The sequence below is a fragment of the Podarcis pityusensis genome (genome assembly GCF_964106645.2).
Source record: "Podarcis pityusensis genome assembly, chromosome: 8".
NCBI classification, from domain to species: domain Eukaryota; kingdom Metazoa; phylum Chordata; class Lepidosauria; order Squamata; family Lacertidae; genus Podarcis; species Podarcis pityusensis.
Genome location: NC_138033.1, coordinates 9,830,544 through 9,855,713, shown reverse-complemented (window position 1 = coordinate 9,855,713; position 25,170 = coordinate 9,830,544). Strand labels below are relative to the sequence as shown.

General features: G+C 49.4%; 1 protein-coding gene across 3 annotated transcripts in view; it reads left to right on the top strand.

Annotated features, from left to right (window-relative positions):
* The window catches only part of NECTIN2 (nectin cell adhesion molecule 2), a 91,794-nt gene that overhangs the window by 44,913 nt on the left and 21,711 nt on the right, over nt 1–25,170 (top strand). For 2 of the 3 annotated variants that reach the window (XM_081018980.1, XM_081018982.1), the window contains exons 2-5: nt 905–1,258; nt 5,311–5,604; nt 6,661–6,778; nt 9,765–9,913. In XM_081018980.1, coding sequence (XP_080875106.1) covers nt 905–1,258; nt 5,311–5,604; nt 6,661–6,778; nt 9,765–9,913 — 915 coding nt within the window. Of the gene's footprint in view, nt 1–904; nt 1,259–5,310; nt 5,605–6,660; nt 6,779–9,764; nt 9,914–11,050; nt 12,745–25,170 lie in introns of those variants that run through there. The other variant, XM_081018981.1, reaches the window with a different exon arrangement.

The following is a 25,170-nucleotide window of genomic DNA, read 5'->3' as shown; positions in this document are numbered from 1 at the left end:
GTCCGGGGACAGCATTGCAAATCGCGTACTGTTCCCAGGAACCGGGGACGTCTGGTAACCCTAAGTTGGACTCCCAGCAATATCTGGTTCCCCATCCCTGCCTAACAAAGCTGTAACTAGACAATGCAATGTGAGCAGACACTTTAAACATTTGAAAGGTATGCAAGCCAGGTTATCTGTGTCCAGATAGGGGTGTAGCTGGGCAGCTGGATGGCCACTTGGGCTTCCAGTGACAGAACTGGATCCAAGAGAAACTCCCCCTGCTCCAAGCTAGCTGCAAATGTGATCCTTTTTTGGGGGGGGGGGATTGCAGCTCCTTCCACAGCTGGCCGGACACCCTTTATCTGAGTTTAAGAGCCTCTTACTAACAGAATTTCTGTCTCATATGCACTGGGCTTCAGCTTCTTTGGTTTTCATTCATTACCACGATATTTTTATTTAATAATTAATTTTATTTCTATACCACCCTATACCCGAAGGTCTCATGGATTGGCAGGAGGCAAGAGAGCAGTGGAGGCACCAGCTAGGGACCCCCCCCCCAGGAAAGAAGGCTCAGAGTCCGGGGAGTGGTGGAGGGATGACGCTGAGTGGTCAGAGGGAGGAGACTGGGAGGAGGTGGTGTCGGAAGCTGAAGAGGTAACAGGGTTTAGTGAGCAGGAAGAGTCTGTGGCAGAGAGCAGTCCAGAATTAGAGGCAGAAGAGGAGGCTGGAAAGGAGTAGGGGGCCAAGAGGCATAGATGAGTCCTCCTCCTGCAACCAGCTCCCTTCCCCACTGGTCTCCCAGAACCCAGAGAGGTATGAAGAGGGAGGAGCAAAGAGACTATCAAGGCAAGGGGATGTTCGCCAGCCTGCTTTAAAACCGTGGCTGGGCCCGTCACTTAACTAGCCGTTTCCCTTCTTTCAGCTGCCAACGCCCAGAGGGTGAAAGTCCTGGATGAGGTCACGGGCTACCTGGGGCAGGAAGTCACCCTGCCGTGCACCTTTGTGTCGACGGGCAACGAGATCAAGGTCAGCCTGGTCACCTGGATGAAGGAAGCCGCGGGCAGGAAGCAGAATGTGGCCGTCTTCCACCCGGACCACAAGCCCAGCTACCCGTTGGAGACGGAGCGCGGGCGGATCCGCTTCAAGACCCAGACCCTGGAGGACGCTACCCTGATCATCGGCCCCCTGCGCATGACTGACGAGGGCACCTACGCCTGCGAGTTTGCTGCATACCCCTCGGGCAACGAAGATGGCATCACCAACCTGGTTGTACTGGGTAAGGGCAAACCCTTCCTCAGAAAGGCGAATGTGGGAGGCCCTGTTACGAACTGTGCCTGGTGAGGCTGCAGACCCCTGCAGCTGATGAGGCTACCCTGGGGTGAGAGAGAGTACACCCCACTAGAGGAGCTTCCGTGCCTGTTTAAGCCGGAGGTGGAGAGCCTGTGGTCCTCGGGACTCCAACTCCCATCAGCCCCAGCCAACAGGGTCAGGGGTGAGGGATGATGGGAGTTGCAGTCCGGCAACATTGGGGCGGCCACAGATTCCCCACCCTTGGCAAACAGCCCAATTGTACGCTGCACTGGAAATGTTCAGTGGGAAGATGGTATAAAAATGTCTTACTGTATTTTTCGCTCTATAGGACGCACCCGACCATAGGACGCACCTTGTTTTAGAGGGGGAGAACAAGAAAAAAGAATTCGCTCCCTCTCTGCGCAGCACCCCTTCAGCAAAGCTGCAGGAGAAACGGAGCCCCTTCCATTTCTCCTACCGCTTCACTGAAGGGGCGCTGCGCAGAGCGAGAAAGCTGAGCAGTGCCTCTCCAGCAAAGCAAAGCCAGGAGAGCAAGAGGGATCGGCTCCCACTGCACTTCGGAGGCTTCGCGTTGCTATTGCTGAAGCCATGGAGCCTGCATTCGCTCCATAAGACGTGCACACATTTCCCCTTAATTTTTGGAGGGGAAAAAGTGCGTCTTATAGAGCGAAAATACGGTAGATGGTAGAAAGAACTTAACCTCATCTTACTTCGCATCTACATTCGTACCTTGGTTCGCGAACGACTTGCGAGTCAAATGTTTGGGCGAACGCCACAAACCCGGAAATGAGTGTTCTGGTTTGTGAATGTTCTTTGGAACCTGAATGTCCGACGTGGCTTCTGATTGGCTGCAGGAAGTTCCTGAAGCCAATTGGAGCTTCCTGCAGCCAATCGGAAGCTGTGCCTTGGTTTCCGAACGTTTTGGAAGTTGAACGGACTTCTGGAACGGATTCCGTTCGACTTCCGAGGTACGACTGTATATGGGATGTTCGGTGAGTTCAGAGTTTGCAATGGGCCTCTTCTTTCTCCATGCCTTTCCCCCCGTTAGGCAGTTTAGTCATGGACAGGGGTCACTCAGCGAGCTTTGTGACCTAAGCAGGGATCTAGCCCAGAGCCTCCCCCCCTTCGTTAGGCTCCTAGCCCAACCCTCTAACCACCACACTGAAGAATATACTGGGCGATGTTGTGCAGGGTGCTGGTTAGGCCTGTGGAGTCGTGCTGCCCCCCCCCCCCCGATCTGTCCTTCCCAGAACTGGGAAGTAGGACTCTGGCTGATTCTGCCTGTTATTTTGGGAGATGCAAATTGCCTGCATCTGGCAGTATTCTGACGGGAGAGGAATCTGCACATTTTTAAATTGCTTCCTCGGGGCCATTTCTGAACCGAGCCTCTTAAACGCTTTCCCCGGCTTGCGCGCCCCTGTGTTGTGAGGTAGCGCCGTGTCCCGATTCCTCGAATTAATTATGGGCAATTCGTTGTAATGTTCCGCGACCAGGGAGTGTTAATAACAGCGGTAATAAGTCCCTACCTAATAGGCTGCTTTGCAGCAGGGAGAAAAAACAAACAAACCCAAAAAGGCTTTGGGCAATGGAGACCCAACAGGGCTTCGTGCTCAAATTACTGCAGTTTTCTTGCATGGCTCAGCAATAAAGTCGCTGCACTGTCATTTAGGACTCTCTTCGCCTTTAATCTGAGCATGGATGGACCTCCTGGGGGTGGGGGATTCCCACTCCCCCCCATCTTTTCTACCTTGAGGTCTCATTAGATTGAGAGCTCCTTGGATGACCTATCTCTGAGGGGTTTCTCCTTTTAAAAAGCAAGGGCTGTGTGTTCTGTGATTTCTGCAGCAGCGCAGTGTGTGGAGATGGGTGACAAATCCTGCTTACAAAAGCTCTTGGTTTGCATTTTTAAAAGACCGGGGTGGGGTGGGGGCACGTTTTTGTAGATGCTGCAGCCTCAAAATCTACGTGGAGGCATAAAGCTGGCAGTGGTTCGAGGTGGCAGAATACAGTGGTACCTCAGGTTACAGACGCTTCAGGTTACGGACAACGCTAAGCCAGAAATAGTACCTCAGGTTAAGAACTTTTTGCTTTAGGATGAGAACAGAAATCGTGTGGCGGCGGCAGCGGGAGGCCCTATTAGCTAAAGTGGTACCTCAGGTTAAGGACGGACCTCCAGAATGAATTACCGCATTTTTCGCTCTATAAGACGCACCAGACCATAAGACACACCTAGTTTTTGGAGGAGGAAAACAAGAAAAAAAATATTCTGAATCTCAGAAGCCAGAACAACAAGAGGGATCACTGCACAGCGAAAGCAGCAATCCCTCTTGCTGTTCTGGCTTCTGGGATAGCTGCGCAGCCTGCATTCACTCCATAAGACGCACACACATTTCCCCTTACTTTTTAGGAGGGAAAAAGTGAGTCTTATAGAGCAAAAAATACGGTAAGTTCTTAACCCGAGGTACCACTGTAATGGGATATTTTTTGGAGGGGAGGTTGTGGGTGCTTTATTGCGTTGCCCCTCCTCATGAGTAGCAAGACCAGAATAAGTTACACCAATGAGAGTGCTGAACTGTATATACAGTCGTACCTTGGAAGTCTAATGGAATCCGTTTCGGAAGTACATTTCGACTTCCGAAATGTTTGGAAACCAAAGCATGGCAGGAAGCTGCAGCCAACCGGAAGTCATGGAAGCCCCATCGGATGTTCAGCTTCCAAAAATAGTTTGCAAACCAGAGCACTCACTTCCAGGTTTGCGGCGTTCAGGAGCCAAAACGTCCGAGAACTAAGCTGTTTGACTTCCAAGGTACGACTGCATAAAGACATCATAATTCTAATGTTCTAGTGCAGGAATCTGCACAGCTATAAACCAGGCATGCTTGCTTTCTGCCTGGAGCACTGAAGAGTCCATTTAAAAAAAAAAAAAAAAAGCCTTTAAAGATTACGGAGATTCTAGCCCCTGTGATTATGGAGAAACCTTGGAAACTTGCACCAATCAGACCATGGGTAGATCTGCATAACTTTTCCCGCTCGCACAGATTTCTCCTGCCAGCATTATCTTTACCAGAAGTAGAGAAATCCAAACTAATTTAATCACTTTAGAGCCAGGAGTGGCAGCATAACAGCTTGAAAGTGTCGCAGTGGAGTAGCTGGCGAACACTGAGGAAATGACCCTCAATCGCAGGGAATCTACAGGTAGCGGCAGTTCTTCCGACGCAATGGCTAAGGTTCGAAATGTGGCCGGAACGGAGGTTTCATGTTTACTCGATGCAAATAGGCCTTAATAGAGGGCACGCTTTTGAACTGAGCAAAGGGGGACGAGAGCCAGCAACAGCAGCTCCTCCCATTGGTCTGCACCAATCAGGACGTGGGAAAAGACTCTTTCAAATCCCTTTCTCCCGTATGAATAGCAGAAGCCTTAACAGAGCCGTCCTATTATTAGGCAGTTCATTGCGTTTCCAGGCACAGGCAAAGGGCACTTCAATTCTGTCTCCCTTGCACGCAAGCAGGCATCCAGATGGAGAACAATTAACTTCGGAGTCACTCCTTTTATTAACCCTGTTTACTGCGCTATGCCAGTTCGTACAGTCAAATCAACAGGGAGAGCTTTTTTAAAAATCATTTATCATTTTTATTGTGTTGTCTACCACCATTGTCTACCACTCCGAGGTCACCCAGTGAGCTTCAGGGCTGAGTGGAGATTCGAACCCTGCTCTCCCAGGTCCTAGTCCATCACTCTAACCATTACGCCACCGTTTTCTTCGGCTGTGGGGGGGAAGGAGTGCATGTTTCAACCTTCCTTGACTGAGGAGAACCCCCCTCCCCCCCCAAAAAAAAACCCAGTTGGCAGAGAAGATTTGATCCCTGACATGCTAGCTTTCTATGTGGAGGGAAGTTTTTTCCCGCCACCAGGGAGTTCCAAACACATGCACTCAGATTTCTTTCTCCCCGCAGTTCAAAAGTAGCACAATCCAGCCCTCCGCTCTGTTTCACCCCAACACTCTGCCTCTCTTCCAGCCAAGCCCACAAACACGGCCGAAGCCCAGGAGGTCAAGACTAGCAACCTCGAACTCCCTGTGGCTGTCTGCATCTCCGACCGGGGGAAGCCACCGGCCCGCATCACGTGGCAGTCGGGGCTGAACGGCAATGCCACCGTCTCGGAGGTGACCAATGCGGACGGCACCGTCACCGTCACCAGCTACTACCGCATGGTGCCCACCAAGGAAGCCAACGGGCAGCGCATCACCTGCATTGTGGAGCACAAGACGCAACCACAGCCAGAAGCTCTTCCAGTGGTGCTTTCGATATTGTGTGAGTGGTGCGGCCTGGCTTTGGGGTTGGAGGTGGCTATGGTCTCGAGGTGGGCCCCTGCGGAGGAAAACGGTCAGAGAGCCCAGGAGACGTTGACTGTACACACACCCCTTTCATTTAAAGGCCGTTCTCCGTCCCCTTCCATCAAGACCCCTGGGAACTGCAGTTTAAGGGGGCTAGGAATTGTAGCTCTTGTAAGGAGTACAAGAATTTTCTGGAGGGGGTGCAGAATGTGCTTTAAATGTTAGGTGTGTACACAGCCTTCGCTTCTCTGCTCTTATTTCCTGACCCTGGAAAAACTTACAATCCTATACTTTTAGTCAGGCATAGGCAAACTCCGGCCTTCCAGATGTTTGAGACTACAATTCCCATCATCCCTAGCTAACAGGACCAGTGGTCAGGGATGATGGGAATTGTAGTCCCAAACATCTGGAGGGCAGGAGTTTGCCTATGCCTACTTTTAGTGGCCTGGGATGTGGAAGGGAAGGTGAATGAGGATTGGTCTTTGAATGCTGGTTTGAAGAATCTCGGAACTTATTTTTGTTATTATTTGCTACCACCCTGAGGGTGGGGGGTGGGATGGGGAGCAGTTGAAGTTAGGCATTGCTTTGCAAGCTGTGGGAAACTAGGATGCCTGGGTTCCACCCCTAGCTTTGGGTAGCGGAGTGGCGCCTAGTGGTTGGAGCACAAGTTTGGAGGCATGTTGGAAGGAGGGGAATGATACCTGGAGGTTGTGTTTTGAATCCCACCATTTCTCCCCAAGCTGCCCAGAGCTGCAAACCCGCAGGCGATGCAACCATTTAAAACACCCAAAGGCAATTCTGATGCAGAAACAGACTGGAAAAGAACTATAGCTAATAAAAGGCTCTTCAGGTGGTGAAAAAACTGAGAAAAGGACCTGGGGAGATAGCAGATGCTGTTCCAGGCAGAGCTTGTGGGGATATTTGCAGGAAGGCAATCTTGGCTAGGGGAGAAAGTAGAAGCAGGGATTTGTGCATCTTCTCAGTGCCTGCCACCAAGAAAGACGGGAGTATCCTATCTGGTTTCTCCTTGCAGATCCTCCCGAGGTCACCATAGAGGGATATGACGACAACTGGTATTTGAGCCGCAACGAGGCCATGCTCAAGTGCACCGCCAAGGGGAACCCTCCGCCCACCGAGTTCATCTGGAGCACGTGAGTCCGAAACCTCTTTCTTTCTCTCTCCCTCCCACCACCAGCCAGTGCACGTGGCCCGGCCCTCGAGTGTGCCCTTCTGCGGAGGCATTCACCTGAAGCCGGCCAATTAGGACTTCTGCACTTTGATGAGCTTTGAAGTGCATCCCTGCACTTTCTCAGGAGTGGTGCTGATGAAAGGCTTTTCCATGTGCTGCAGTTCCTGTTTTCAAGACAGAGGATCTGCACTGAGTGACCTTACGTTCTCTCTGCACTATTTGGGACGTTCAGAATTTGAAAGTCTACCCGGGAGGGTTATCTCAGCTCCCCAGATGTTTTGAGCCCCACCCAGCACAACCACCAGCAGGTTAGGGGGCGAAGGGAATTGTGATCCAAAGCTGAAGAAGGCTTCTTTAGAAGATGCCCAGTGAGTGATGGCTCCCCGCCCTCCCCCCAGGCTTCACTTCTATGTCCACGAGAACTAGAAACTTGCTGCTTTTGTTTTTCAATGCAAGCTGCTCCTGGCAATTACATCTACAGTGGTACCTTGGTTCTCAAACTTAATCCGTTCCGGAAGTCCGTTCCAAAACCAAAACGTTCCAAAACCAAGGTGCGCTTTCCCATAGAAAGTAATGCAAAATGGATTAATCCGTTCCAGACTTTTGAAAACAACCCCTAAAACAGCAGTTTAACATGAATTTTACTCTCTAACGAGACCATTGATGCATACAATGAAAGCAATAAACAATGTACTGCAGTCACACTGTCAGTCAATCAGTAGCTGAACTGGGTTCCACACAGTCACAAAAACAAAACAAAAATAGCTGCAAAAACACAAAATAAATGGCAAAAACAGACAGACCTCAGTGTAACACTCAAAACGGAAGTGTGACACTCAAAATGGAAGCGTAAAACTTAAAACGGAGCATGTTCGGTTTCCAAAATAAGTTTGCAAACCGGAACACTTACTTCCAGGTTTGCAGTGTTTGGGTTCCATGATGTTTGAGTACCAAGGCATTTGAAAACCAAGGTACCACTGTATTTTATGATAGGCCTGAATAGCTTGTGACCCACTAAGCAAAACGCAGCCATGAATGGAAGCCTATCGTTGGCCTTGAGAGACAATGGAGTGCACCTCCAGGGGTGAAGTCTAACTGCTGCATTTGCAGTACCAAAGTGACCTCCCCGGGGCGCAAGCCTGGGCAGTGTGTCTGGAGGTTCTGGGCTGCCTAGATGACAAGACCCCACTCTTGGCCTTTTTGATGTGGTCCAAAGGAAGGCAGAGCAATACATTTGGCACTGGCTTGGGTGCAAGAGTTGCCCAAAGGAGGTGTGCAAGGCGCCATCCAACCATCTTAGGGACTCCACTCCAGATTTGTGTAGGGTTTACTCCTCAGCCGGAGGTTTAGGATCAGAGTTTTCCTTCTTCTAGATGAGCTTACCTTCCCAGGTTGACCAGCCCCATCTGCCCCTAGGAAACTTATTATTATTATTATTTATTTGAAAAACCACCAGGGGTTTTCTGCCTGCCTCGGGCTGCAAGAAGACAAAAACATTTTCAAAACGTGTGGGATTGGTGGCTTGCCTTCAGCTCAGTGGGTTGAACGTTGCACAGTCTTCTCCAAAGAACTCGTAGGCTGTGTTAAGCCTCTTCCTCCAGCCCATGGGAGACGGCTTCCCCTTTCGGCACAGAATGAGGCTGAGCCGGTTCTTCTGGCTCGCCAAAAGAAAAAACATCCTCCCCAGATGACTCTGGCTATGGGCAGGGGAGGGCCAGGAAAACAGGGCTCCCGAGTTCTGCATGATCTTCTGTAGAGCACCTTGGGACGAGGGGAGAAAAGCAGAGAAGTATTGCAAAGAGGAGGGGGCTTAAGTTTGTGGTGTAGTCCAGGGCCATACACATGGCATGGCTTGCATTGGAAAAAATGGTATCCTGTTTTGTATTGATAAAATACTGTAAACAGTGAGTGCCAAATTAAGCTCAAAGTGGCACCAGGAAAGAGTTTGCTCATGTGTTGCTACTCCATGTCTTCAGCTTACATGAAGTCCTTATATAAAATGATATAAACCTTTATAGCAGGGATGAGGAGTCTGTGGTATTATCAATGTTTTTGTACTCCCATCAGCCCCAAGGCAGTCCAGCCATTGGTGAAGGCTGATGGGAGTTGTAGTCCAGCAATATCTGGAACTCTGCAGGGTCTTCATCCATCTTCTCTGGGATGATTTCCTATTTAAGTTTCATTGGTAGGCCCTTTTTCTCCTTCCCTGTACCATGCATTCAAACTGTCCTAGACTGGTTTCTCTGCCTTGGGTGTCCAGCTGTTGTTGGACTACAACTCCCATCATCCTAGACCACTGGTTCTGCTAGCTAGGGTTGATGGGAGTTGTAGTCCAACAACAGCCGGAGACCCAAGGTTAAGAAACACTTACCGTAGATTCCGGCGTATTAGGCGACTGGGCGTATAAGACGGTGCTGCCACTTTGGGGAAGGGTCTTATACACTTCGGCAGCTTCGCTGGGCAGTGGGCAGCGGGCTCCACCCCGGGAGGAAGCTGCCCAGCGATGCTAAGCCGGCTTCGCTGGGTGGCTTCCTCCCAGCGCAGAGCAGAGCCCGCCACCCACTGCAGCCATACCCGGCGTATAAGACAACCCCCAACTTTTTAACCTCTTTTCCAGGGTTAAAAAGTCGTCTTATACACCGGAATCTATGGTATGTATAGTATGAAATTCGTAGCATTCTCTTCTTTCTTTTTTAAAAAAGAAAAGTTTTTGATTGTTGTGGCTTGTGGAGAAAAGCTCACACAGCAGCGGAATGCATTTATTATCATTATCACTATCGCTATCATTTATTAAATTTGTATACTGCTGTAAACGCACAGGTGTCTTGCATTCTTCAATGCAAAAGACATGCCATGTGTAATGGGTTCTTACAAGGGACTGTTGGGAGTCTCCCAGATTCTGTTTCCTAGCTAAGTCTTCTCTCTCTCTCTCAATTGCTCCCATTCAGGGCCAATGGGCCTCTCCCAAAGACTGTGGAGGTCCAGGGCGACATACTCTTGGTGCGCAACGTGGATGCTTCGGTGAACACCACTTTTAGATGCCAGGCCACCAATCGCGTGGGACAGGTTTCGACAGACCAAGTCATCTTTGTCCGAGGTGAGAATCGTGGGGAGTCGATGGTCTTGAGTGTGCATGAAGCTTTTGGGTAAAAGGACTTGGATCTGGTGGCCTGGAGTTTTGCACATATGGGGAATCTTGCTGCCTTTTTTAAAAAAAAACCCAAACAAAAAATAAAACTGCTTTGGGGGCCAGTTGTTTGTATATAATATGTGCTTCCTTCTCTGGGCTGAGAGCTGAAACTCTTTAGAACTTGATTACTGGGCTGCACCATTTTCAGTTTGAGACGGAGGATGTGATGTTTAGAGTGCTTCTGTTCTCCTCTCCCCCCCCCCAATCCTTGTATACATGATACTAACATGTCAGGGAGAAATCTTTAGACTAGGGGTGGGGAACCTGAATCTCCCTCCAGAGATGCATTTAGGTGAGCGCAAGAGACAGGGGGACACCAAATTTGCTGAAATTTGAGATGTTGTTGGACTGCAACTCCTATCACGGCCGTGCTGGGTGGAGCTGAACAAGAACTGGAAGTCCCAAATCTGGGCCTCCACACCATATGACGTCCTTCTCCTGGTATTGTAAATGGTTCGATACATGCTCACGTCTTGGGAATGCAGCAAGCCCGCAACTTACGTGCATTTAAACCGTGTGCATTCCGCCAAAAAACAGAGGATGGAAAGAGGAGTCAGGGTTCCAGGGAAAACGACTTTGGTAATCCCACCCAGGGTTGAGCCCACGCGATTTTGGCTTTAGGCGCGATCCGCGGAACTTAACTCCTGTGTAAGTTGCGGGCTTGCTGTGCATGTACCGAAAGCTGAATGCATTGTGGAAACGGGAAAGCAAGCTGCGCCATGGGCACATTGTGGGTGTAAGTTGTGGCACAGGCTGTGCCTCCGGCTGGGTGTGTTTTAGGTACAGAGGCGACATGCTAGGCCGCGTCATGCTTGGGCAGGCCTGCATGGAAGAGGCACTCCCTGGACCCTCTAATGTCCCAATTCTCCTCGGACAGCAAGGGGGACCCTTCCAGATGGATAGGGGAGGCGGGGGGTCCCTGAGACCCCGCCCGTGTGCTCTTCCACGGCTCCACCTGCAGCTCTGCCCCTTCCCCAACGCTGGCAAAGCCTAGTGATGCACTTTTCTCTGAGTGACACCCCTCGTCTTCCTTTCTTTACTCAGACCAGCCGGCGAAGAGGCAGAGCAGCAGCGCTGGAGCTTTGGCCGGGTCCATCGTGGGGGGGATCCTAGCCTTGGCTCTCCTGGGAGCCATAGTCTTCTTTGCTGTGCGTCGCCACCGCCACCGGGGCACCAAAGGCTCTTACGACCCCAAGACCCGGGTCTTTGGCAACGGGACAGCTCCTCCCCCAGCCCGCGACTTCACTGAACTCGACCGGCCCCTCAAAGCCGCCCCGGGGAGGGGGCCGGAGGACGACGACGAGTACGACGAGGAAGATGAACGCGAGGAGCGCCTCCCGCCCTACGGCTACCCGTCCCACCGCCTGGAGGGAGACGAGGAGCAGTACGACCAGTTGGGCCCCATGTTGCGGCTCAGCTCTCCCCACCACGGCTACGATTTCGACGACATGGAGTCCCAGCACGACGGCTCCATCATATCCAAGACAGCCGTCTACGTGTGAGCCCGGCCTCGGCGGCATCCCTAGATGCCGGGAAGAGAACTTTGGCCTTCGCAAAAGACACGCTTAAGAGAGACTCTACGAAGTTCTGGTTTTTGTTTTAATTTATGGGCCCTGCGTGGCCAGACTCTGTTGGTGGGGCAGCGAAGCCTCCCTTGACTTTGAGAGGTGAGGCAGCCGCAAGAGACATCCCAGGGGGAGTTTTGTCGGAACCCCATGAAGTTTGGGGTTGCCGAAAAGGGGAAACTTATTTTTGCTTTCTTTTTTTAACAAGGGGGGGGACAGGGACGGGACACTCTTTACCCTGAAGATTTCCCTCCTCTTCGACCACCAGGAGACATTTTGCGTGCTGCTGCCTTAAGAGGATTCGACTTCTTCCTTTTTTTGTAGTACGTGTTAGAGGAGATGCAGAGCTGACTTAAAACTGGGCGTGGGGCAGCTTGGGAAGGAAACGCACCTAGCTTCTCCCGGCGCTGGCGAAAAGGACCTTTGGGCTCAGCATGCCTTGCGTGACACCCCCAGGTTCTGGCAATCTTTAATCTCTCTCTCTCTCCCCCAATGGCGCTCTCTGGTTTCTTTTTGGTGCTCTTAACCGGGTGGTCTTGGCTGGTGCTGAATCCCACCCCCCAGCCTGTTGCTTGGGAGGAAAAGACCAGGCTCCTGTCTAAAAGTGCTGTCTCTTCCTTGCCCTTCTCTGCACAACCTCCACCCTGCCTGTCTCAACAGGTAAACAAGGCCTGCTTGCTCTTCGGATCGCCCCCCTTCTTTCATCAGGGAACAAGGCCAGGGTTGGGGGAAGGAGAGAGGGCACAGCACCACTCGCACTGCCAGCCCCTGGGCCTTGCTTTATTCCTAAAGACTTGCTTATCTGTTTGCCGGGGGTCTGTCCGTCCCCCGGTTTGGCCTGCCCCACGTCCCCTCCCCATAAACTCCCCTGGATCGTTCACCATCATTGTGTGCGTTGTTTTCGGTGGGGTGGGGGGTTCCTGTGGAATTGTTTGGAGGATCAGGAGATGGGTCCCTCTTCCCCTCTCTTCTGCACTACCCCATGCTGTGCCTTAATGAGGACCAGCAGGTTTCCCCCTCCTTCATACATACCCACAAATGTCTGTAAATACCCCCCGCCTTTGTGAAAAAGGCACAGAGTTATTTTCGTACTTTTGGTTTGTTTTTTTTGTGTGTCCCCGGTGGGCTCTGTCTCCGCATTTGAGTGTAATTAAAAGATGTATTGAAACCTAACTCTCCTTGCCTTCCTGTTTTGGGGTTTGTCTGACAAGGGGAGGTTTGGGGGTTGATGGTGGCGAGGAACCCCTTACCTTGCTGAAGCAGAAGGGATCCTTGCCACGGTGACACCGAATCCCTCGCCTTCTCGCGGCCGCATGAATATTTAAAGCCACCTTGCTTGCTATAAAATTAATTGCAAGTGAAATGTCCTAGTGGCTCCGGCTGAGTGACTGGGCCGTCTCCTCTGAGTGGGAGAGGAAGTGCGCATTGGGGAAAGGAAGTTTCGTGTAGCCGAATTTGATCCGCAGAAGAAAGAGCAATGTTGGCCTTCTCCACCCCAGTCCTGGAGGGGCATAAAAACCGTGGATTCTTCCTTATTGTGAAGTGCTGTCTATTGCGATTTTTTTAAAAAAATGTTGCTACAGAGGCAAAAGGTACTTCCTGATATACAGTGGTACCTCGGGTTACATACGCTTCAGGTTACATACGCTTCAGGTTACACACTCTGCTGACCCAGAAATAGTGCTTCAGGTTAAGAACTTTGCTTCAGGATGAGAACAGAAATCGGGCTCTGGCGGCGCAGCAGCAGTGGGAGGCCCCATTAGCTTAAGTGGTGCTTCAGGTTAAGAACAGTTTCAGGTTAAGAACGGACCTCCAGAATGAATTAAGTACTTAACCTGAGGTACCACTGTATTTTCAAAGGAAGAGCAGAGTGGGAGGCACCAATTGCTTGTCGTACTGTGAGCAACTTCCCAAATACAGCCATAAAAAGTGGTTCAGGTCCCTAGCCTCTCTGGATGCTGTCAGACTCCAACTCCCATCATCCCTAGCAAGCATGGCCTTTGGTCAGGAATGATGGGAGTTGTAGTCTAGGTTGGAAGGAGGGGTGTCCCTGCTCTAAATGGTTCCTGCAGATGAATATATATATGTTTTCCTATTTACTGGATTTATACACTGCCGTTTCACCAAGACGGTTTACAGTTTCTGAGTTCTCCCACCCAAATAACCCTGTCTCCCAGCCCCTCTTCTTTATCAAGGGCAGAATGGTGTCTGATGGCCTTATGGGATGGCACAGTCTGACTGGAATAGGTCCTGGCGGTGTGTGTGTCTGCCTGCCTGTTGTTATTATCAGTAATAACACTCATTAATAATGTTGAATGTCAATATGGTTGGCAAAGTTGCCGGCATTGGTGGCCTATTTTGGTCTCCCATTAATCAACACTTTCCCCCTCTTCCTCTCTGAATTTGGTCCAAAAATCTCACTAGGCCTCATGGCTCTGAGGAGAAAAGAGAATTGCATCAGTAGCTCTGCTTGTTGTTCTTTTGTAAACAGCTATGCTCCTTCAGCTAGCAAAGGTACGTTACGGTGCTATAAATAAAATTTAAAAAAAAATAGTTTGGTTAGTGTGCATGGGTTTTGCACCTCCTCGCTCTTATTGCACTGTTAAAACCAGCCTCCAAAATACCTCCCCATTGTTTTGGACAGGGTGAGGGTGTTCTTTGGCAGCAGGCGCCTGCTGTTTAGAACCGGTCTGATCTGTCGACTTTTTTTGCACGTCTCCATGACCACCTGTCTGCCCCAGGAGGGAGATCGGGTTTCCTTCAAAGCAGGAACAGCAGGTAGGGCCCAGGTGCTTTTTTGGAGAAACAGAGGGCAGTTGACGGTGCCTTGCACTGTATACAAGCACCTGTGACTGCAGGTGCAGGCAGTGAAAAGACTGCTTTGAATACAGGCCACAGCGATGGTAGCATTCACTTCTGGGGCAGGATTTCTGTGTTAAAAAAAAAAAAATCGAAAAAAGACCCTGCCAATGTTTTTCCCACAGCAGCCTGATGCATTGAAATATGAGCTGTGAATTTTTCTCGGTCACTTTATCCTCATGCCAGGAAAAAAGCCTCACCAGTTAAACATCTGTGGCTGCTAATAGAGGAACAGGAGGCTGTGCCAATGAATAAAAAAAAAAACACACAACCTATTGATGTAATGCTTTTCTCCAGTTCTGTAGGGAAGTGAGCTAAAATTTTATCTTTGTAAGCAGCTTGGGGGTTTTTCCCCCCTCACAGAGAGTTCAGTTTAAGGACCATTTTGATACAAGCACCGCCACTGAAGTGATTTTCTTCCTTTTTTTTAAAGGGGGGGGGGATACATGTGTTTTTCTCAGGTGAAATATTTCAGTGGAAGCTAAAATGCCCATAAAGACCAACAGAGATTTCCAAACCGTCGCTTTAACTCTTATTTCAGGGAGAAAATGAGTTGGAAGTCAGATGAAAGCAGGAGTAAATCTTCTCCTGGACTGGTTGCAGGGTTTCTTTTTGTAATAATAATAAAGTAATAATTAATAATTTATTATTTATACCCTGCCTATCTGGCTGGCTTTCCCCAGCCACTCTGGGTGGCTTCCAACAGAATATTAAAATACAATAACCTATTAAACAGTAAAAGCTTCCCTAAACAGGGCTGCCTTCAGATGTCTTCTAAAAGTCTGGTAGTTGTTTTTCTCTTTGACATCTGAAGGGAGGGCGTTCCACAGGGCGGGTGCCACTACCAAGAAGGCCGTCTGCCTGGTTCCCTGTAACTTGGCTTCTCGCAGCGAGGGAACCGCCAGAAGGCCCTCGGCGCTGGACCTCAGTGTCCGGGCAGAACAATGGGGGTGGAGACGCTCCTTCAGGTTGTTGCCAGAGTTGGGCCTGATCTACCCTTTCCCAGGATTCCTCTGCCCAACAACAGAGAGAACAGCTTTCTCTGAACGGGCCGAGAAGAGTTTTGCGACATCCCCACGTTCCTTGGTACGTTCTCAGACAGGAATGGGGTGGGTGGGCCTGTTGTTATTGGGCTCCCAACTCCAATCAGTGCCAGGCAGGGATGGCCAAGCCAATGTTCCAGGATGAGGTGCAGCATCAAGCAACATCTCTAATAAGAGGAAACTCATTCTCACAAGTGTAGATCCTTTAAATAACAGCAGCAGGGTCTCTGCGAAAGAGAGAAGTAGCGGTAGGCTAGGGTAATCCCAAGCTTTTAAGGGACCCCTGACCGTTAGGTCCAGTCGTGGCCGACTCTGGGGTTACGGCACTCATCTTGCTCTATAGGCCGAGGGAGCCGGCGTACAGCTTCCGGGTCATGCGGCCAGCATGACTAAGCCGCTTCTGGCGAACCAGAGCAGCACACGGAAACGCCGTTTACCTTCCCGCCGGAGTGGTATCTATTTATCTACTTGCACTTGACGTGCTTTCGAACTGCTAGGTTGCCAGGAGCAGGGACCGAGCAACGGAAGCTCACCCCATCGCAGGGATTCGAACCGCCGACCTTCTGATCGGCAAGCCCAAGAGGCTCTGTGGTTTAACCCACAGCGCCACCCGCGTCCCTCATCCCAAGGTTTGCAAAAGTACAAAAATGTTAAGGATGTGTGGAGGGAAACGCGCTGAAACCACAGCTCGATAAGGGGGTTAGATTAGGAAGGTGTTAAAATGGAGTATCCTGAAAATAGGCATGGCCGGCCAGCCAAAAATCCTTAACAGGAGTGCTCCCTGCTGCAACATTTTGTTGCGGTTGTCTACTTAGGTACATAAAGCGTGGAAGAACAGCACTGGAACCAGGCATGGCCTTGTGGAGTGAGTGCTTCCTTCTCCATTCACAGCGCCTATGATGCAAGCAGGGCTGAGGGGTGCATGACATTCCCAACTCCACCCCAGGTTAATCCTCTTGGCAAGGGAGGTCTTAAGCTCAAAAGGAAGAGCCTTGGCGGATTGGATTTAAAGCCCCACCCAGCCTTAGTGCCCAGGCAGAGCACACAAGCAAGGCATGAAAGCAACCAACACCCCTCTTGTTGTCATCTGCCTCTGAACAACAGAGGTCCTGTTTATCTGGCAGGCCTAGTGGTGGTTGACAGGCCTGCCTTTCCTGATTTCGGGCCTGGTTTGCACGGCATGGCACGCCGAACCTTGGCTTATCTCAGCTTGGCACACCAGTAAATAAAAGCATAAAGTAATTGGAAGCTGCTCTCCTGGAACTGCACAGTCTCGATAAGCCTCAGGTTGGCTTAGGGTGTCGTGCAAACCAGACCATTGTCGAACCTAGCCTTTATGAACCTGCTTGTTGGACTAAAACTCCCATCAGTCCCCAGCCAGCAGGTGCTGGGCAGGGGGCTGATGGGACTTGAAGTCCAACCAAGTCTGAAAGGCACCAGGTTGGCAAAGGTTGGTCTACCTCGATTGTTTCCCAAACCTGGGTCTCCAGCTGTTTTTTGGACCACAACTCCCATCATCCCTAGCTAGCAAGAAGACTGGTCAGGGATGATGGGAATTGTAGTCCAAAATCTGCTGGAAACACTGGCCTAACCTATGACTAGATATTGCTGGACTACAGTTCCCATCACCCCTGACAACTGGGTCCTGCTGTCTGGGGCTGATGGCAGTTGAACTCAAGAAACATCTGGAGGGTCATAGGTTCCCATCCTGGGGCCTAACCTTTTCTCAACCCCATTCTAAAAAAAAAACAACTGAGGTAGAAGGTACCATTGCATCACGTTCTGGCAGCAAATCTCATATTAAGTGTTGTGACTGAAGTACTTTTGTCTATCCAGAACCAACGGGAAGGTCTCTCATATATAGCACAGTGGGAAATAGTGGCTTTTAGCAAGTTGGGCCCCTGAACTTCTCGTAGGTTTGACAGCCCAACTACTTGCACTTCCTAGGATTCTGGCATCTTTATTTCCCTCCAAGCTTCCTCCTTGAACTTGTATCTCTGATCTCTCTCTGGATACCTTGTTCAAAAGCAGCAGCGCTGTTTGCCGCTCTGCATTTAAAAAAGAAATCAAAGCACTGGGCTTTTAATGTATGCATCCCGATAGGTGCAAACTTTCTTACTTTGCGTAAATGCTCTTATAGCATACTTCGTTCTCAGTCTGATACAGTGGTACCTCAGGTTACATACGCTTCAGGTTACAGGCTCCGCTAACCCAGAAATAGTGCTTCAGGTTAAGAACTTTGCTTCAGGGTGAGAACAGAAATCGGGCTCCGGCGGCGTGGCGGCAGCAGGAGGCCCCATTAGCTAAAGTGGTGCTTCAGGTTAAGAACAGTTTCAGGTTAAGTACGGACCTCCGGAACGAATTAAGTACTTAACCCGAGGTACCACTGTATTTGTGAGGGATGTCAGTGATTTAGTTTTTAAAAAATCTGTTTGCCAAGCAGAAACACTCAAGGGGTGTGTGAATCACAGCCAGGAAGGGATGTTTCCTGGGGAGAATCTTGAGGGCCACATAGAGAAGACTAGAAGGCCGCATTTGACTCAGTTGCTTAGGATTCCCCACCCCTGGTGTGGTTCTGCCAATCTCGTAACCACCGGGATGTGTATGATTGACACACCCAGGGAGAGCCCTGACACTTAGAAAAAGGAGAGGCCGGGGTTGGGTTCTGAAATTTCGCTTCCCTGTCACTTTCCTATAAATCTTTATTTCACCCTTCAGCGGAGCATGGCTGTTGGACACCTGCCATCGGCCTCGTTTTCTCTCACCTGCAAGCCCGGCGCTTCATCTGTAAGCGGCTTGCACGGTGGTTACGAGTGCAAGCTATGAGCCCTTGGTTTCAAACAGACGGGTTTCGCCGCACGTTCACAGGCCCGGCCTTTGTGAAGGCGCAAACTGTCTTCTTGGCCTTGTCTGTAACACATTGCTGGAGCCACCATAAAGGCTGGTTGAAGCACTTAGGGGCAAATGCTAAATGTGCGATAGAAATGAAATGTTGGGGTTCGAACTTCATAGGAGGCGCTAGTTTAGGGGTGGGCAACCTCTGGCCCTCCAGAGGTTGGTGGATTCCCAACTCCCATTACCCCTAAACGTTGGCCACGTTGTCTGAAGTACTATAGGTTCTCTACTGTGTAATATTTTTGGTTAGCCCACATTGTGTGGGAAAGGGGGTCCCTAGCAGTTACTCCGCATGCAGTAATAATATTATTAATTTGCACTTGTTCAGAACCACCCTCAAACAGCTGTTTCAAAGCAAGCTGCGAAATATTGCTTGAATGTTAGCAAACAGAACGTATTCATGTTTCCCAAGTGTCAGTAGCAGCGCTGAGGTAGCTGCCAAAAGTGTGGCCGAAGTCTTCTCCAGATTATGTTTTAATCTCTTGCCCGCTGGCAAGGCCCTGCTCTAGGTTTCAGCTTTCATCTCTCGCCCACTGGTTGCCCCAACCCACTTTCGGATCGCCGTGGGGCCTGATCCACTTAAAGCCTAGCGTGAATATCGGGCTAAGTCCTTCCACGCCGACAGGGCCTGCCGCCAAAGCCCGTGACGGATTCTCCCGGTTCTTCGCCACCCAGGCTGCAGCCTGGGAAAGAAGGAGGCGGCAGCTGTTTTTGCTTAGGCAATAAAAAGTGCTCAAGTGTCGGACTCTGTGGAGAAAGGTCAAAGGAAGGCCACTTGGAGACGGCTCCTGACCCCTGGCTGCTTTGGGGTGTGGCCCCCGCTGGGCACACGAAACCCCCAAAGCCCTTTAAAAAATGAAAGAAATAGTGTAATTCTAGTCTCGGAATGGGTGTGTGCTGTCAGCAAGGCCCTGTTTATGAATTTGAGAGGTTTAAGCCGTGTCAGGCACTGGCTTTCAGATTTCCTTGCCCTGCTGGTGAGGAACCTCTAGATCAGGATTTCCCAAACTTGGGTCTCCAGCTGTTTCTGGACTACAACTCCCATCATCCCTGGCTAGCAGCACCAGTGGTCAGGGATGATGGGAATTGTAGTCTGAAAACAGCTGGAGACCCAAATTTAGGAAGCACTGCTCTAGATGATGAGAAGGATTTTGGGGATACAGTACAGTGGAACCTCGAGTTACAGACACTTCAGGTTACAGACTCCGCTAACCCAGAAATAGTACCTCGGGTTAAGAACTTTGCTTCAGGATGAGAACAGAAATCGCGCGGCAGCAGCGGGAGGCCCCATTAGCTAAAGTGGTGCTTCAGGTTAAAAACAGTTTCAGGTTAAGAACGGACCTCCAGAACGAATTAAGTTCTTAACCTGAGGTACCACTGTATTAATAATTTATTTTTTGGACCCATCTGACTGGGTTGCCCCAGCCACTCTGAGCAGCTTCCAACAAAATATACAAAAACACAACAGATCATCATACATTAAAAACTTCCCGGTACAGGGCTCCCTTCAGATGTCTACGGCTGAGTTGATATCGGGGGTGATAGCCAGTCCTATGGGACCTAACCATCACTCCATGTTGAACTCGATAAATGCTCTAGAGGTCATTGGTTGCCAATTAGCTAAGTACCGCAGACCCTCTGTTTTTCAAAAGCCAAGCCATGGGCCCCCTACTTTTGAAGATTTTTATATACAGTATCTATGGTAGTTTTTGTTGTGTGAATGGAGCCACGGACACCCTGGGTGAGTTACATGGACCTTCTGAGGTCCGCAGACCACCAATTGGAAACCACTGCTCTAGATTATACCCATTGCTCTCCTCCAGATCTGCATTTCAAAGGAAAATCCAGGGATGCTTGTTTAGGATTGCGGGGAAACGGTTGATAATAGGATGCTGGAGTTTCCTTCGACCACGTTCTGAAAGCCGCCAGCTTAGAGCACGTATCTCTATACTTGCTTTGGACCAGCACTCCCATTGGAGTTGTAGTCCAAATGGTACGGAGGGCACCAGCTTGGTGAAGACTGATCTATGCGAATCGGCAGCTGCAGATAAAACAGTCACCTTGCAGTACTGTGAATTGCCCATGGGCACAGCTTCTGGTCCTTTTGAGTCCAAACCATGTGTGGGGATCCTTTGGCCCTCCAGATGTTGCTGACAGCATCTTTGGCCAATTGGCCACTTGTAGTTTGGGAACATCTGGAGGGCCAATGGTCCCCCTGCGCCTGATCTAGACAGTGACTCCAATTCCCATCAGCATTGGCCATTGGTCACACTGGCTGGGGCTGGTGGGAATTGGAGCCCAATTGTAAATCAGGATTCCACTTCTCCTAAACTTGTCTAACATGTCTGTCTGTTTACCAAAACCCTTAATCATTGAGCTGAAAGAAGCTCATGGGATTGTTTGGGTTTGTTTTGTTAAAAATCAAATTTTAGCTGTGTTTAAATTTGTAATCAGACTAGCTTTAGCTATATTGTAAGCCGCTTTGTGGGGATTTTTTGCCTCGAAAGTATAAAAACCAATATAAATAATAATCCAAAACAAAAGAGTGAGTGGACCTCTGGTTCCACAGCCTCTGCTTTCAATGAAGAATTTGCCGCACACTTGCTAGATTACAGTTCCTAAAATGCAGGTGGGAGTGTCAGTTAAAGTTGCTTAATTTGTTCTAATAGATGTACCTGGAAAAGTATATGCCAGTAAAACCTCTGTCCTGATATTACCTGAATCGAAATTAATGAAATGCTCTGTTTTCTCTCTGCCCAACCCTGCTTCCTGGGAAATACTTATTTTTATTTATTTAACAAAATGTATACGCAAATTGTTTCTAGGAAAACCTCTAAGCCTATTCACAAAACCAGTTTAATATTTTCTTTCCAAGGGAAAAAAAGAGGAAAGGAAACAGCAAAGTGGTTTAAAAAAATATGAAATAAAATATTAAAATGTTTGATTTAATACAGGTAATTGCAACTTTTCAAAAGATGACTAAAATCAACAGCCTCTGAAAAGAAATAACACACACGTAACTTCTACATGTTTGGATGAGCTTCCCTAAGCAAATAATGTATGTTTTAAACAGGTGTCAAAAAGAGTACAGTTATGGCGGCTGCCTGATGTCAGTAGATCCAAATAGATCCATTATAGAATCATAGAGTTGGAAGGGACCCCCTGCAATGCAGGAATCTCAACTACCTAGATCTACCATCTATGGGAAGTTTAAAAACATGCAGAGGCGCAGGGCATTGTATCCAATGTTCTGAGTAGACCCATTGGAATTTGAGGGCGTGCCTAACTTTGTACAGCTCCGATTCGCTGCTAATGCTCAGCCCTCTTACGAGAAATCAGGCAGTTTTCCTTATAGCTGTGTTTTGGGATATTAATAGACGACTCAAGATAGCAGGGTATAATTAACCTTGTGCGGTCACAGAACCTGGCAACTTATCAGATATTGTAGGAAAAATTCCACACAGGGAACTGAAACTGACCCGTTGTATGTCTGGGCTGCTTGTCCTTTTGTGGACTGAATACCCTACAGCTGGGTGCAGATTTCACCTGCATTTTAAAAGAAGCAAACAGGGCCAGCTCCCTTGCCATTAATTCCAGTCGGCAGCACTAAACTTTGGCAGTAGCCATTGAGAGCCTTTAGCCCCCACAGATTTGACAAACCCTTTTTTAAAAAAAACAAACACCCATGTTATCAGGCAATGCTACCTCTTGTGGGAGTGAGTTCCACAGCCCAGCTATGCACTGTGTGGAAAAAATACTTTGTCTCTTCTGAATATTACAACATTCAGCTGTGTTGGATGTTTTCTGGCAGAGAGAGATAAGTGACAGAACATTTGTGCAAGTGGCAGAAAGGACAGCTTGAAGTTAAAGTTTTACTTCCTTCACCTGAAAAGAATGTACAAACAAAGGGCTCAGTTGACACAAGAGGAGATGGTGACCGGGCTTTGGTTACGAAATGAAACGTACTAGAACCAGTGTTTCATCTGTAAGAATGAGAGGTACCTAGAAGCCCAGAACATAGCAGGTGGTTATTTTGTAGAAAGACTCTCTGCACATGCTCAGAGACACTCCCATGAAGCAGGCTGTGAGTGCAGAGTTAAAAAATTTATAAAACGTGGTTAGGCCTATCATAGAATTGTAGATTTCGAAGGGGTCATGAGGGCCAACTCCCTGCAATGCAAGAACACACAGTCCCCCATCCAGTTTGAAACCAGACCAGACCCTGCTTAGCTTTGCAAATGTGCTATTGGTTTTCTTGTTGCACAAGTCAGGCCTGAGGGGGCCCTGAGGGGGAATCTAAAATTGGTACTGGGACTAGTGTTCAAATAATAATAATAGTAATGGTGTTAAAGTTGGTGGTAGCCTTTTCCCACAGTCTCTAAAACAGGGGTTGGAAATCCAGTGGCTCTTTGGGCGCTGCTGGGCTCCCATCAACACCCAGCCAGCAGAGCTAGCAGTCGAGATGATCAGCGACATCGTTGCTTCTTCCCCCATTGCAATAAAACTCAGCTGGAGGATAGGTTAGGTTCCTTTGGGTTGGCAGAGTTTCTGTTCCCAACCTTTGTTCCCTCCTGGCTGGGAACAGCAGTACAGTGGTACCTCAGGTTACAGACACTTCAGCTTATAGACTCTGCTAACCCAGAAATAGTATCTCGGGTTAAGAACTTTGCTTCAGGATGAGTACAGAAATCGTGCAGTGGTGGCAGCAGGAGGCCCCATTAGCTAAAGTGGTACCTCAGGTTAAGAACAGTTTCAGGTTAAGAACAGACCTCCAGAACAAATTAAGTTCCTAACCTGAGGTACCACTATATTGAGAAAAGTCGCCAGCAGAGGAGGGAAGATGAACACCTAGTATTGCCAACTTTCGTAGCAGCCACTGCTGCTGTGCCTTTGACGGCAACTGTGCATGAAGCCATAAGCAGTGCCGACGCTTTATCTCCTTGTAAAAAGCTTTGCCCGTTTTCTGAACACTGCTGTGGCCTAGGCAGTTATTATTTTTCTGGCCAGTCAGCATACCCTCCTATACCACACCGGGGTAGCTGACCCTTGAGATGTTGTTGGCTGTCAGCTCCCGTCACCCGCAGCCAGCATGGCTGAAGGTTTAGGGTGATGGAAACCTTATCTGCGGCAACATCCAGAAGGCTGCAGGTTACATATTTCGTGGGAAAGTTTCCATGGATGCCTTGGCTTCAGATCAAGATCCTTTGCAGCTTGTTCCATCGATAAATCCTGCTATGTGTGATGTCAGTGTCGTCTCCTGCTCTGCATAGATATATTTCTGAGTACAGTGGTACCTCGGGTTACATACGCTTCATGTTACACACTCCGCTAACCCAGAAATAGTGCTTCAGGTTAAGAACTTTGCTTCAGGATAAGAACAGAAATTGGGCTCCAGCGGCGCGGCGGCAGCAGGAGGCCCCATTAGCTAAAGTGGTGCTCCAGGTTAAGAACAGTTTCAGGTTAAGAACGGACCTCCGGAACGAATTAAGTACTTAACCCGAGGTACCACTGTACCAGAGGCTGGAAACAGCAGGAGAGGAGAGCCCTCTTGTGCCCGGGTCCTGTTTCCAGGTTTCCTGCAGGTATCTGATGGAGAAAACGCAGGATAGCTCACTTACTTAGAGCATGATGCTGATAATGCCAAGGTTGCAGGTTTGATCCCCGCATGGGACAGCGGCATATTCCTGCATCGCAGGGGGTTGGACTAGATTATACTCTGGGTCCCTTCCAACTCTACAATTCTCTGATTCTATTATTCTTACCTCTGCCCTGCTCCTGGCTTGAGGCACAGTTATTACAGGCACAGGACTTCAGTCAAGGAGGAGGAGGAATGCAGGGATAATCATGATGATGAGAGAAACAGTATGCATATATATTGTCTCAGTCCTCCTTACAGTAGCTTGTGGGGCAGGGCGGTACGTATTACCATATTGCAAATGAGCAGCCTGAGGCTTTCAAAATGCCTTTCCCGAGGTCAGGCAAAGGCTTTTAAACCTCGCCTTCCCGGCTCTCAAAATTCAGGTTCCCTTGAGCTATTATTCTACTCCGGCGCCCTTCAGCCAACCTTCTAGGGATGCGGGCACCGACTCTGGGGAAGTAAGAGGAACTCTGCTCCTCTGAGACTGAAAGTGCGGCTAAGTCTCCTCTTTTGTCTAGTTTCATGTAAACACCAGCGGAGAGATTCCCAAGGGTGGGGTTGATACTCAGGGAGCCCTTCCTGTTAAGGAAATGCAGCTGAGAGGGATTTTATTTAAAGAGCAAAGTGTACCCAGAAAGGGTGCGGCCGGTGACCCAAACAACAGCTCAGCCCAGATGGCTAGCTCCTCTGTTCGGGTTGTGTTCTTGCCTTTCCCCCACCTCTTTTCCTTTTCTTCTTTTTGGTTTATACCAGTGGAAACGAGCTTGCAAAACGTAATAAGGAGAGCTGGGAAAACAGAGTCAGGCCAGCGGGGCTGTTTACATAGAGCAGCGGTGGAGTTTGCTCCCCCAGGTGGCAGTGAGGGTCAACTCTGAGGCCTTTAAAAGGGTCTTAGACAAATTCACCAGGGTTAAGGCTGTCAGTGGCTGCTAACCACTATTGCTGCGCTCTGCCTCTGTGGTGTTCGGACTCAGTTTGCTCCTGAATGCCAGTTTCTGGAAACCACAGGAGCGGAGAGTTGCTCTTATGCCCGGGTCCTGTTGTGTGCTTCCCACGGATATCTGGTTGGCCGCTAGGAGAACAGGATTCTGCACCAGATGGGCCGTTGGCCTGATCCTGCACCGCTCGTCTTAGGCTCTAGCTCATGGGTTCTCAAACTGTTTT